At 38.3% G+C, this 11851-nt stretch overlaps 2 protein-coding genes and 1 pseudogene across 3 annotated transcripts; 1 reads left to right on the forward strand and 2 right to left on the reverse strand.

The window, feature by feature from the left end:
• Positions 1-1536: 1536 nt before the first annotated feature.
• LOC106304244 (lysophospholipid acyltransferase LPEAT2-like) lies at positions 1537-2961 on the reverse strand. Its single transcript, XM_013740651.1, has 3 exons — positions 2402-2961; positions 1777-1957; positions 1537-1684 (listed from the first exon to the last, which is right to left on the reverse strand). The coding sequence occupies exons 1-3, from the start codon at positions 2869-2871 to the stop codon at positions 1619-1621; spliced, it is 717 nt and encodes a 238-aa protein (XP_013596105.1). The 5' UTR covers positions 2872-2961; the 3' UTR covers positions 1537-1618.
• Positions 2962-4731: 1770 nt separating this feature from the next.
• LOC106306027 lies at positions 4732-7750 on the forward strand (annotated as a pseudogene). Its single transcript, XR_001263108.1, has 6 exons — positions 4732-5445; positions 5534-5695; positions 5779-5912; positions 5991-6146; positions 6238-6384; positions 6458-7750. The product of XR_001263108.1 is annotated as a two-component response regulator-like APRR1 (transcript).
• A 263-nt stretch (positions 7751-8013) lies between these two features.
• LOC106306028 (ribulose-phosphate 3-epimerase, chloroplastic) lies at positions 8014-10128 on the reverse strand. Its single transcript, XM_013742478.1, has 9 exons — positions 9817-10128; positions 9509-9623; positions 9280-9420; positions 9080-9193; positions 8899-8977; positions 8702-8811; positions 8554-8610; positions 8387-8456; positions 8014-8290 (listed from the first exon to the last, which is right to left on the reverse strand). The coding sequence occupies exons 1-9, from the start codon at positions 9930-9932 to the stop codon at positions 8241-8243; spliced, it is 852 nt and encodes a 283-aa protein (XP_013597932.1). The 5' UTR covers positions 9933-10128; the 3' UTR covers positions 8014-8240.
• Between the last annotated feature and the right edge of the window lie 1723 nt (positions 10129-11851).

Raw genomic sequence — 11851 nt, forward strand, 5'->3', positions numbered from 1 at the left:
TATCAAATATAAAAAAAAAATATTTTTTGGATTAATAAAATTGATTTATATGTTCGTACCAATTTAAATATTTATTTAATAGTTACTGACTTTTAATTATTTAATATATATTTATTATTTCATGATATGTAAAAATGTTTATATATATAATGTTGATTCTGCGCAAGGCGTAGATCTTTACCTAGATATATGTTATGCTTTTCTATGCCGCATTGGTCCACTTGGGCGAAGCAGATTCGCGTCTATATAGGGCCAGTCAGGAATACAAAAATATTATTAACACGTCGACTACTTACTATAAAAGTTCAGCCTACTTAAATTAACTATTTTTATGATCATGACAACTAAACAATTTGCTTTCTAGTATCCAAGTCACACGATCACCAATGTATGTAACACAATATATAAGAACTCTTCTTATTAATCTCTTGAGGAAACTCTCTCAAAACCTCAAGCTCTCAACTCTCACAACTAGATCATCTCATGATCTCTCATATATATATATCTCTATATTTCCTAAACTCATTAGGACTTATTAATTATAAGTTTCCTAAACTCTTATAGATAAACCTAACACAAATAGGAAACTTATAACTTAAGCATTCTTCAAGCTTACCCAACATTCTCCCTCTTAAGCTTGAAACCTTCTTGTGACAACTCTTGCATTCCAATGAAGTCTCTCATCTCTTTGAACTTGATCCTTCCTAGTGCCTTGGTAAGAATATCCGCCTTTTGCTCAGTACCAGGTACATGCTCAACTTCTATGAGCTCTCTTTCAACACATTCTCTTATAAAATGGTACCTAGAGTGTATGTGTTTACTTCTCCCATGGAAGACTGGATTCCTTGTCAAGGCAATGGCGGACTGATTGTCGATCCTGATGGTGATCTTCTCTCTTTCTCGACCCGTGACCTCGCTTAGCAAATCCCTCAACCAGATCGCCTGTCTTGCAGCTTCTGTCCCGGCCATAAACTCGGCTTCACAACTTGATAGTGCAACGGTGTCTTGCTTCTGTGAACACCAGGTTATAAGACTCTCTCCTAAGTAAAAGATGTGTCCGGTTGTGCTTCTTCCATCGTCAGGATCAACGTTGTAGCTGCTGTCACTATACCCAAGCAATCTTGGTATCTTTGTACATCTCTCAAAGACCAGGCCGTAGCTTGCGCTTCCTTGTAGATAACGCAAGCATTGCTTCAACGCAACACCATGAGACTCCCTTGGACTATGCATGTAACGGCTCAATACACCCACACCAAAAGATAGGTCGGGCCTTGTGTGTAGTAAGTATCGTAAACATCCGATACTCCTTCTGTAGTCTGTCGCATCTATCTCCCTCTCTTCCTCTGCTTTCGACAGAACGAGGCCGAGCTCCATAGGAGCTTGAACCGGATTACATTTTGCCATTCCCGCATTCTCAAGTATCTTCTTAGCATATCGGCTCTGATTGAGTGTAATCCCTTGATCATATTGAACTACTTCCATTCCAAGATAATAGGTCCATTGCGTATCAAATACAAAAAAACCATTTGAATCCTTTTCAACCACAAAATGGTTCACAGATCATGTGTTTGAATAAAGTTACTCAATCTAAGAAATTACGATAGATGCCACATAAACTCTATACCTTTATTTCATGCACAGCGTTCTTCCTTGATTCTTGTGAGAATCTATTAACATATATCACCTAAACATATTCAAAAACAAAAACTTTAGTGCAAACGACACACCAGCATCTTAAAACAAGTATGTACTATGTGTGCTAGCTATTTTGCTTACCTGCATTGCCCTGATAATAGTTCCAACAAAAGGGAGTGAATCATGCGACTCCGATGCAACAATGGTGGGTGATAGCTCATAGAAGAAGAAGATTGGTTCAATAAAAGAAACATGGTTTGACACAACAATGGGAGCAATATCCCTGCGAGCAGGTTTCCCTTTCCGTCGTATCCAATGATAACTGCAAGAGTAAGGAAGATCATTCAACACAAGAATCTATATATATATATATATAAACAGCATCATGGAACAAACTATCTAACACCATTGAAACCATTCACCGTCTTAAACCCACAACTAAAGTTTGCTTTTTAAAAAACTTAGTGTTCTAAAAATCGGTCTAGGGGGCGCCATAGAATCTGAACTAAACAGTTTTCTCAAACCGATTTTTTAAAATCAGTCTAGGCGTTTAAAAATTCGGTTTGGGCTCGCCTAAACATTAATTTATCTATAAGGCGTCTAACTACTGCCTAGGGACTTCAGAGATGAACATTATTAAACTTGTAGACTTCAGAGATGAGCAAAACTCTATATATCTTATAAACAACATCATGTAACAAACTATCTAAAACCTTTTAAAACCATTTCACCATGTGATAACCAAAGTTTCCATTTTTAAACTCACCCAAAGGAGAAGAGGATACATCTGGTGCAGATCCGAGTAACCCACATGATCCTACACCTCCAACAAGGCATAGGATTATGCTTATCTTTCCACCCAGCCAGCGCCAGCTTCGTCGCCACGTAACCAACAGCCAAGCTAGCACCAAAGATAACAAGCCGAAGCAACGCGATCGGGAGGCAAATCACGATCTTTATCGCCTCGTAGAGTCCGCTGACTCCCGGCGTATCGTTCCGGAACGGATCCACCGTCGTCGGGGGACATAGAACCGGAGGCTCGGCGTCGCTGAGGAAGCCGAAAGGAGGGTTGAGATGGTCATGTTGAAATCCACGTGGAACACGAGGTTGTTGGTTTTGGTTTTGTTGACCAGCGGAGGGATTATAGTCTTCTTCTTCTTCTCCGTCGTCGTGGATTGAGATGACGACCTCTGGTTGATGCTGGATCAACGGAGACGATAAATCGGGATCCGACATCCTCGGTGTGTCTGTCTGTAAAGAACACAGCGAGAGAGATTGGTCCACGCTTTGTGGTTGATGTTAATTTGTTTTGTTCCCCCCCCCCCAATAATCCTTTTTTTAGTGTTTGGTTAAAAATAATTTAATTTCCTTTATTAATACGGTAGTAGTCTATTTTAAGCTGATTTGATTTAACTCAAGCGAACAAATGTTTTTATTACAGCTGTAGTTTATTATTAAAAGCAAATCTATTATGGAAATAAACAATGTCATTACAAGGGGGCACGATAAAGTTTACGGTCAACGGAAGCAGATAATTTTATACAAGGATTATGAGTGATTGCACATGGATTCGGCATGGTCTGTCTTAAAAACTCATAAATAATCTCCAATAGGAAAAATATATTACTCCACCACTAGTATTTGATACTTAACCACTACTGGAAAAGAAAACTATTATATTTGCTTTAAAAGTTTTGTATATATTCCCACCATTTTATTTTAAGTGGTATTTTAAGATTTTTTCTAATATTTTAAATGATATTTCAAATTTCTCTATAAAAAAGCAAATGTAATTTGATATTTAAATACCATTCATATAATTTTTATTCATTGTAATTATTGTTTTTTTTAGGCAAACAAAATAAATCGAATAAAAAATCGTAATTTCTCAATCGGAGTGTAAGACTTTAAAAGCCAATTATTGAGGGAGTATATTCTAGTATCCAAGTCACACGATCACCAATGTATGTAACACAATATATAAGAACTCTTCTTATTAATCTCTTGAGGAAACTCTCTCAAAACCTCAAGCTCTCAACTCTCACAACTAGATCATCTCATGATCTCTCATATATATATATCTCTATATTTCCTAAACTCATTAGGACTTATTAATTATAAGTTTCCTAAACTCTTATAGATAAACCTAACACAAATAGGAAACTTATAACTTAAGCATTCTTCAAGCTTACCCAACATGCTTCACCCAACCACTAATGGGATAACATATTTTTTTACCCTGACACTATGTTTTTTTTTTCTGTCAAGAATACATTTATCAATATAAATCCACAAAATATGAGATACCCATATATATTATTGCATTAAACAAGTTTTCTAGTGTACAATTTCCATCCATTTTTGCTGGTCATGTAAACTATATGGCCTGGATTATGAAAATAACAAAATGGATGCAGTACCGTTTTAAAAAAATAATAATATTAGACTACGAATTTTGACTGTGTTTGAATATTTGGATTATTTAAAAAAAAAAATGTTATACCATCTTGTAATTGCAAAACCTAACCCACACTACTTATGTGATAGTCTCTTTCCCTAATTTCATTGAATAACAATGTCTAAAGCATGCACATGTAGCATGATAGGAGTGCCATGCTTCAACTATTAAATGCGTTTCATTCAACCATTCAATATAGTCTGAAGAGTGTATGTGATAAAATCATTTTGTTTACATGTATTTTACATCGATCTTAACTGAAAAAAAATAAATTTGAAGTCCTGTTTTCTCTCCTATTTTTTTTTTTGCGAATTGGATTATACGAAGCCGGCCGACAAAAAACAAAGACGAAATGGGAAACATCATAATGTTTGGTATTTTGGTTTGATCATAGATTTTCTCAAAATTTCTGTCAAATATAATTTTATAATAATTGATTTTGATATGGAGATGCATCTTATCTAGGCTGTATCCACCATTAAAAATATCTTATGATATTTTCCAGATAGTGACGTGGCCTTTTCTCTATCTCAACCAAACTATCCTCACCACTTTATTTCCTTTATTTTCTCTGCACTTTTTTCTTCCACGTCATCTCCTTGTCCTAAAAATATCCCCGCGCGTCCCACCAACGCGCACTGTCGGAGAAACTTCCAATCTCCGCCGTCCATTCTTATCAACGCCTTCAGATTACCATCGTCCATTTCCCCTTCTCAGCGTCTCATTATTTGACCTCTGATTGACAAAAACAAATATCTCTCGTGTTTTTCTCACTTCTTGTCGGAAGCTCTCTCTCCTCATCTCACCGCCGGCGTTACCCCCGGATCGCCGGTGATTTTGTTTGAGCTGCTATCGATTGTTGATTTCAACACTTTACCGGAGATAAAGAGTTTGACTTTTTGTTCTTAGATTTAGCTTTTTTATTTATTTTATTTTACGTTTCCATGGCTGTACGATTAGGTTTGGGGATAAAAAGAGTAACTTTTGGTTTGTTGTTGTGAAATGAAGAGACTTTGAATAGACAAATTAGGCGACTTTGTAGGGACACTGTACCGAAACCCTAAGCTCTGGTTTGGCCATGGAAGTATCATAGCACTTTCTCTTTTCTGGGTTTTATTTGTCTTAATCTTTTGTATAACCCCCTTTTTTAATGTTTTGTTAGTGGAAAATTAGTTTCTTTGATTAGATTTTTTTTGTGGGTTTATCTGTAATCATGGATTTGAACGGAGAGTGTAAGGGAGGAGGAGGAGATGGGTTCATTGACAGAAGCAGAGTTAGGATTCTGCTTTGTGACAATGATCCCAATAGCTTGGGAGAGGTTTTCACCCTCCTTTCACAGTGTTCTTATCAAGGTATGATTGCAGATGATGGATTTGAGTTTTTTTTTTTTTTTTTTTTAACTCTTTGTACAATGAGTATTGTGGATGGATGTTTTTGTAGTGACGTCAGTGAAATCAGCAAGGCAGGTGATTGATGCACTAAATGCAGAGGGGCCTGACATCGATATAATACTGGCGGAGATTGATCTCCCAATGGCCAAGGGTATGAAGATGCTGAGGTACATCACGCGTGACAAAGATCTTCGGAGAATCCCTGTCATCAGTAAGCTTTCTTTTTTTTTTTTTTTAATGCACGATGGTTTGCTCTGTATGATAACTAATCTTATGATATTTTTTCAATTAAAGTGATGTCGAGGCAAGACGAGGTCCCTGTGGTGGTAAAGTGCTTGAAGCTAGGTGCAGCGGACTACCTTGTTAAGCCTCTTCGGACCAACGAGCTTCTCAACTTGTGGACACACATGTGGAGAAGAAGACGCATGGTTTGTTTTTTCTTCTCTCTATGCGGTTAACTGTCATATTACTTTTATGTGATTGAGCGTGCGTGTTTGTTTTGGCAGCTAGGACTTGCTGAGAAGAATATGTTGAGCTATGAGTTTGATCTGGTGGGATCTGATCCAAGTGATCCAAACACAAACAGTACCAACCTCTTCTCTGATGACACAGATGATATTAGGTCCACCAATCCACAAAGAGGAAGCCATCAGGAAAAGGAGGTGAGATAGTATTATGAAAGTTTACAACTCCTTTCAAAATAGGCAAATTAGCTAATTTTTTTTAGTTTGCGCTCAATGCTTTTGCTGGCAGTGGCCTGTTGCTACTGGTTCCTTTGTGCTAGCGATGGTGCTGCTGATGGCACAGCCACGTCAACTCCTCCTGCTGCTGTCATAGAGCCTCCTTTGAATCATCTTCCTGAGCCTCACCATGAGCCTACTAAAAGAAAAACTAATCCAGGTGGTTGCTTCCCTTTGATGTAGCACTTTCTAATAACGAGTCTAGCTTCTAATATAGCCTACGGTTTTTGCAGCGCAATTTTCTTCAGTACCAAAGAAGAGTAGATTGAAGATTGGAGAGTCCTCCGCTTTCTTCACATATGTCAAGTCTACCGTCAATGGAAATGGTTCAGTTCATCCGGGTATTGCGGAGAAGCTTCAAGTGGTGGCCAGTGAGGTTAACAACAACGGGAAGCAAACAAGAGGAGGTAGAGAGACTGAGAAAAACAAAGCTCAAGGAGAGAACTCAGTGAACGGCACGCTTGAGCGGTCACGCACGCTTCCAACACCAATGGAACTTCATGGTAGTAGGAGCTACCAAGAAGTTCCAAATTCCATTGAGCGGTCACGCACGCTTCCACCACCAATGGAGCTTCAGGGTAATAGGAGCTGTTACCAAGAAGGAACTATGGATGATGCCCGGGTTGCTGCTGCTAAGGATTCATCTCAGTTCGCTGCGCAAAACGCCTATCCTTACTACATGCATGGGGTCATGAACCAAGTTATGATGCAATCAGCAGCCATGATGCCTCAGTATGGTCATCATCAACATCCTCATTGCCCACCTAATCATCTGAATGGCATGACAGGGTTTCCTTATTACCACCACCACCCCATGAACACATCGTTACAGAACGGTCATGTGCCTTTACAGAACGGTCAGATGCCTCCTATGGTCCATCATCATCATTCTTGGCCACAGGTGGGAAACCACCCGTCTCCTAACGAGGTGAGAGTGACTAAACTCGACAGAAGAGAGGAAGCTTTGCTTAAATTTAGACGAAAGAGGAACCAAAGGTGTTTTGATAAGAAGATTAGGTATGTGAATAGGAAGCGCCTTGCTGAGAGGAGACCGCGTGTTAAGGGTCAGTTTGTTAGGAAGATGAACGGTGTAAATGTTGACTTGAACGGGCAGCCTGAGCCTGACTCTGCTGACTATGATGACGAGGAAGAGGAGGATGAAGAAGAAGAGGAGAATCGGGACTCGTCTCCTCAGGATGATGCTCTTGGAACTTGAGAAACAACCTTGTTTGGTTTTATGATGAGAAACTTTGCTTGATGATGATGATCTATTGACACGGAAGGAATGATGCTGCTGCTCATGTTGGCTTAGCAGAGCATTGAAAATCACTATGTAGGTGTGGCTTAGTTCGTTGATAAAACATAAGATGTGTTTGATCTTGTTCACTCACATTCAGTGAGTTATGTATAAAACCTTTCTTCTCCTTCCAGCATTTTCCTTGGATTTTATTTTTCCTTTTGTTCCCTCGTCTGTTTTAACATGTATGATCACTTCATGGAAAGGTATAAAGGGACGTGTTCCATGACTTAAAAGCTTCTCGTTTTGCTCGGATAGACACGTCTCCAAATGCAATCCTGCTATAGACAAAGATACTGCAGGAACAAACAACAGTTCTGTGTTGCTCTTTATGAACCAAATAAGTGAACTTCTTGAGAGCATTGCCGTTCTTTTTGGGTTCAAGCTCTTAGTTGTATATTAAGGACATGCTTTTACAAAGAGTGAGCAGAGTGATTATCACTTTATAAAGAGAGTTCCTGTTTCTTGATACTGAGTTTTTGGGCAAAGACAAATGAAAATGCTTTATTTCCCCAAAGTCAAAAAATACTTATGTAACATCTTATTTCTTATCACATTGTTATAATTGCATAATGTATGGAATTTGCATATCCACAAATCTACTAGACAACAACATCAACATCATATCGGTGACCTTTTTTTCAGCTTTTTCCTGAAACAAGAGTTGCTGTAACTCATATCAAAGAACCATAGATCAAACAGTCTCTTTTTGCTTCATATTACACAGTCACAGCTTCTGGCTTCTTGCTGTTCTTGATTCCTTTAATAGCTGCAGATTTTTTTTACAAAAATAAGCAAACAGAACTTGAGATTATTGTCCAAAAAACTGAGCAAGTATATATATAAATTTCCAAAGTGTCTATACCTTCTTCATAGTCTTCAGCTCCAAATACAGCTGATCCAGCTACTAGCGCATTTGCTCCAGCCTCAATAACCTATTACAACAAACAAAAAAGGATTCATAATCCAGAGATCTCCAGGGAACACAGTAGTGTATCTACAGTTAAAGATGAGTAGACTTGGAAGAGTCACCTTGTATGCATTCTTTGGGGTGACACCACCATCAACTTCAATCCATGGGTTTACTCCCTAAACATATACAAGACAAAGTTTCATTAGTAGAGGATGACAATAAGCTTTTATACTCAGGAAGCAGAAGAAGTAGTAACTACAACGATACCTTTTCGACACACATTCTTCTCAAATCCGAGATTTTTTTAACTTGGCTTTCGATAAAGCTCTGTCCACCAAACCCGGGGTTAACCGACATGATCAAGACCAGATCCACCACTGGTTCCAGAAAGAAATGATGATCCAGTGAGAATAATTCTACCATTTCTTACTGATGCAAGTGCCTAGAGAGAAAAAAGAACTCACCATCCAATACATATTCTATAGCACTCAATGGGGTTCCAGGGTTTAGGACAACTCCAGCTTTAGCACCTAAGCTTTTAATCTAACCAGCATCACAGCACCACAAAGTAAGATTAACTGTGATAATCATATTCCACCGGAAGCAAAAAAACTCAAAAACATGGAGGGGAGAAAATATGAGTACTTGATTGACAGTGCGATGCAAATGGATGGTGGATGACTGCTCACAATGTACACTGACTATATCTGCACCTGCTTTGATGAAATCTGGTACCCTCAGATCCGGTTCTACTATCATCTGGTCAGAGAGAAATTAAAAAAGTGACATCAAGAAACAATATGTATACAGAGAGAGAGAGAGGATAGAGAAGGAGTGAGCTTTACAAGATGAACATCCAAGGGAAGATCAGTTACAGGACGCAAAGCATCAACGACGAGAGGACCAATAGTGATGTTGGGAACAAAGCGACCATCCATCACATCAACATGGATCCAGTCACAACCTGCACACTCTACTGCTTTTACCTGAATAAAAAAAACAAACAAGAAATCAGTGAAACAGCAGGAGACCATGGAATGGAACTTTGAAAAGGAAAGAAAGGGAGAGGAGAACCTGCTCGCCTAGTTTGGCGAAATTAGCAGAGAGGATGGAGGGAGAGACGATGATATCACTTTTGGAAAACTTATCAACACGAGCTGTGGCCTTCACAACACCATGACTTCTCCTTCTGCAAAAAAGAGTTTACATAATGCAAAGATTCATTCTTTTTCAAGTCACAAATAGCAATCACAAGCTCAACATCTATGCTGCTGCAGTAATCTCTCAATCATATCCACAAACACATAGATATACATTCATCTAAATAACCAAATCCTCTTAATCAATTCAGTAGAATCAGAGACAAAGAAATCAATTCAAACCTGGAGAAAGAAAAGGAAGTGGGTTGGTAAAGGAGCGACCTTTGAGGCCCAAGACCGAACCCATTGACCTGCTGGGTTGACGAACAACACAAGGAAGTGGATAATGAGGTCGACATATCCGAGAATCCTTTGATACTATTCTTCTTCTTTCTTTTTTTTTTTAACGAGGAGAGAAGATTCAAGCTTCTTTCTCTCACTAGAAAAGAGTAAGGTTGGTAGTGAGAGAGACCACCCCGAATCGTTCTATCTTTCTTTCTCTTTTTCCCTTCGACTCAACTCAACAAGAATTTTGTTCTTTTTTTTTTTTTTTTTTTTTTTTTTTTTTTTTATTGTGAAAGGAAGAAAATCTGGAAGATTATGTTTTTTCCTGCCACGTGTGATTACGTCTCGTGGCCAACGCCTTCTTCTTCATCTTCTGATCCGGTGTTAGCTTATCTCAAATGGTTGGCTCTCTCTTGCTTCACTTGTTGTCTATTTCTGAACAATATTGCAAAAAATATATCTTTTTTTTTTATCAAACAAAAAATATATCTAGAAGTATATTATCAGTATATTCTTACATAAAAAGTTAAAATTAAAATAATAAGACAGAAGAAATTTTATTAACAAATAATTTCTTTTTTTTTTCTTGAATTTTTTTTGGGATCAATTATTATTATTATTTATTAACTTAAAGGTTTATTTACACATTTCATGGCTATATTGATCAAGAAGACTGAGAGAGTTTTACTAAGCAATAACACAAATTATAAAGATGGATAAAAAATCTCATTTTATTCAAAAACTTCCTTCCATTTTATTTAATTAAACAAGACGATTCATGCTTGTAGTAGTAGTAGTTGCAGACACACACACAAATTTACTTCTTGCTTTGTCCACTGCCATGCAAGTTGTTAAAGTACGCTTGAGGGTTACTCTCAAATCCACCTCTTGAGATGTAAGCACTGCCTTTTGATCCTGGTGCTACCATGTAACCTCCCGTAGATGCAAAGATCAGATGGACGTTCTGATACATACACAAGTACAACAGTGAAGGGAGCAGAGTCTGCAACAGATAGGGAATATTGGGTAGATAAGCGTGGATAGCCGACTTGCTTGTATTGTATATATAGTCATACTCGACATGTGGATTAGAGTTGTCGAGAGAATTGTATTCTTAGCATAAGAGTGGAGTTCGCTAAGCTTGTAAGCGAGTGAATAACACTAAGGGCTAAGGGGTAGAGGTTCTAGAGATCTTGTATTCGATCTTAGGACGTGTGAGGCTAGGGGAGCAAGTCAAGAAGGGTCTTGATCTTGTTCGAGGTCTGTTTAAAGAGATACTTGTAAGTTCGCTTTAAAAGAATACTAGTAATAACACATATCTTTGTAGAAATATTCTCTGGTGTACACTGTGCTTTACTATGTGAGGTAGTTCTTGCATTTACAAGTGGTATCAGAGCAGTCACCCGTTCAATTATATAACATGTGAGATCCTGCGGAAGAAATGGAGAACTATCATGAGTTGGTGTCAAGCACAAAGGTGATGTTGGATGGATCCAACTACAGACTTTGGAAGTCACGAATGAGGTCTATCATTCGAGGAATTGATGCCATGGCGTGGAAATCTGTGACAACTGGATGGTCAGAACCAAAGGCTAAGGACGAGAATGGTGTTGAATCCAACAAAGAAGAAGAACTTTGGACCGAGACAGAACTCAAGATGGCGAAGTTCAACTCCAGAGCACTTTCAGCTATACACGCTAGTGTTACAAAGAAACACTTTGAGCTGATTCAAGGATGTGAGACCACCAAGGAAGCATGGGAAATACTGCAAACTCACTTCGAAGGAACGTTAAAAGCAAAGAGCTCACAACGGGATTATCTAGCATCCAAGTTTGAGAATCTCAAAATGGGAGAAAGTGAATCGGTTAAAGAATTCAGCTCACAGCTCAGTGGCATAGCTCAAGAATCCTTAGTATTGGGAAAGAAATACAAGGATAAGAAGCTGGTCAAGAAGTTTCTAAGGTGTCTACCATCTAAGTATACCGCATACAAG

The sequence above is a fragment of the Brassica oleracea genome, chromosome C7 (genome assembly GCF_000695525.1).
Source record: "Brassica oleracea var. oleracea cultivar TO1000 chromosome C7, BOL, whole genome shotgun sequence".
NCBI lineage: Eukaryota > Viridiplantae > Streptophyta > Magnoliopsida > Brassicales > Brassicaceae > Brassica > Brassica oleracea.

Excerpts from the sequence above, each read along its gene's own strand:
- LOC106304244 (XM_013740651.1), bottom strand. The coding sequence starts at position 2,871 with ATGTCGGATCCCGATTTATCGTCTCCGTTGATCCAGCATCAACCAGAG. Across the intron at positions 1,958-2,401 it reads TGTATCCTCTTCTCCTTTGG|TTATCATTGGATACGACGGA; the intron begins GTGAGTTTAAAA and ends TTACTCTTGCAG. Across the intron at positions 1,685-1,776 it reads CTATTATCAGGGCAATGCAG|GTGATATATGTTAATAGATT; the intron begins GTAAGCAAAATA and ends GAATATGTTTAG.
- LOC106306028 (XM_013742478.1), bottom strand. The coding sequence starts at position 9,932 with ATGTCGACCTCATTATCCACTTCCTTGTGTTGTTCGTCAACCCAGCAG. Across the intron at positions 9,624-9,816 it reads ACTTCCTTTTCTTTCTCCAG|AAGGAGAAGTCATGGTGTTG; the intron begins GTTTGAATTGAT and ends TCTTTTTTGCAG. Across the intron at positions 8,978-9,079 it reads TGCATCGCACTGTCAATCAA|ATTAAAAGCTTAGGTGCTAA; the intron begins GTACTCATATTT and ends GATGCTGGTTAG.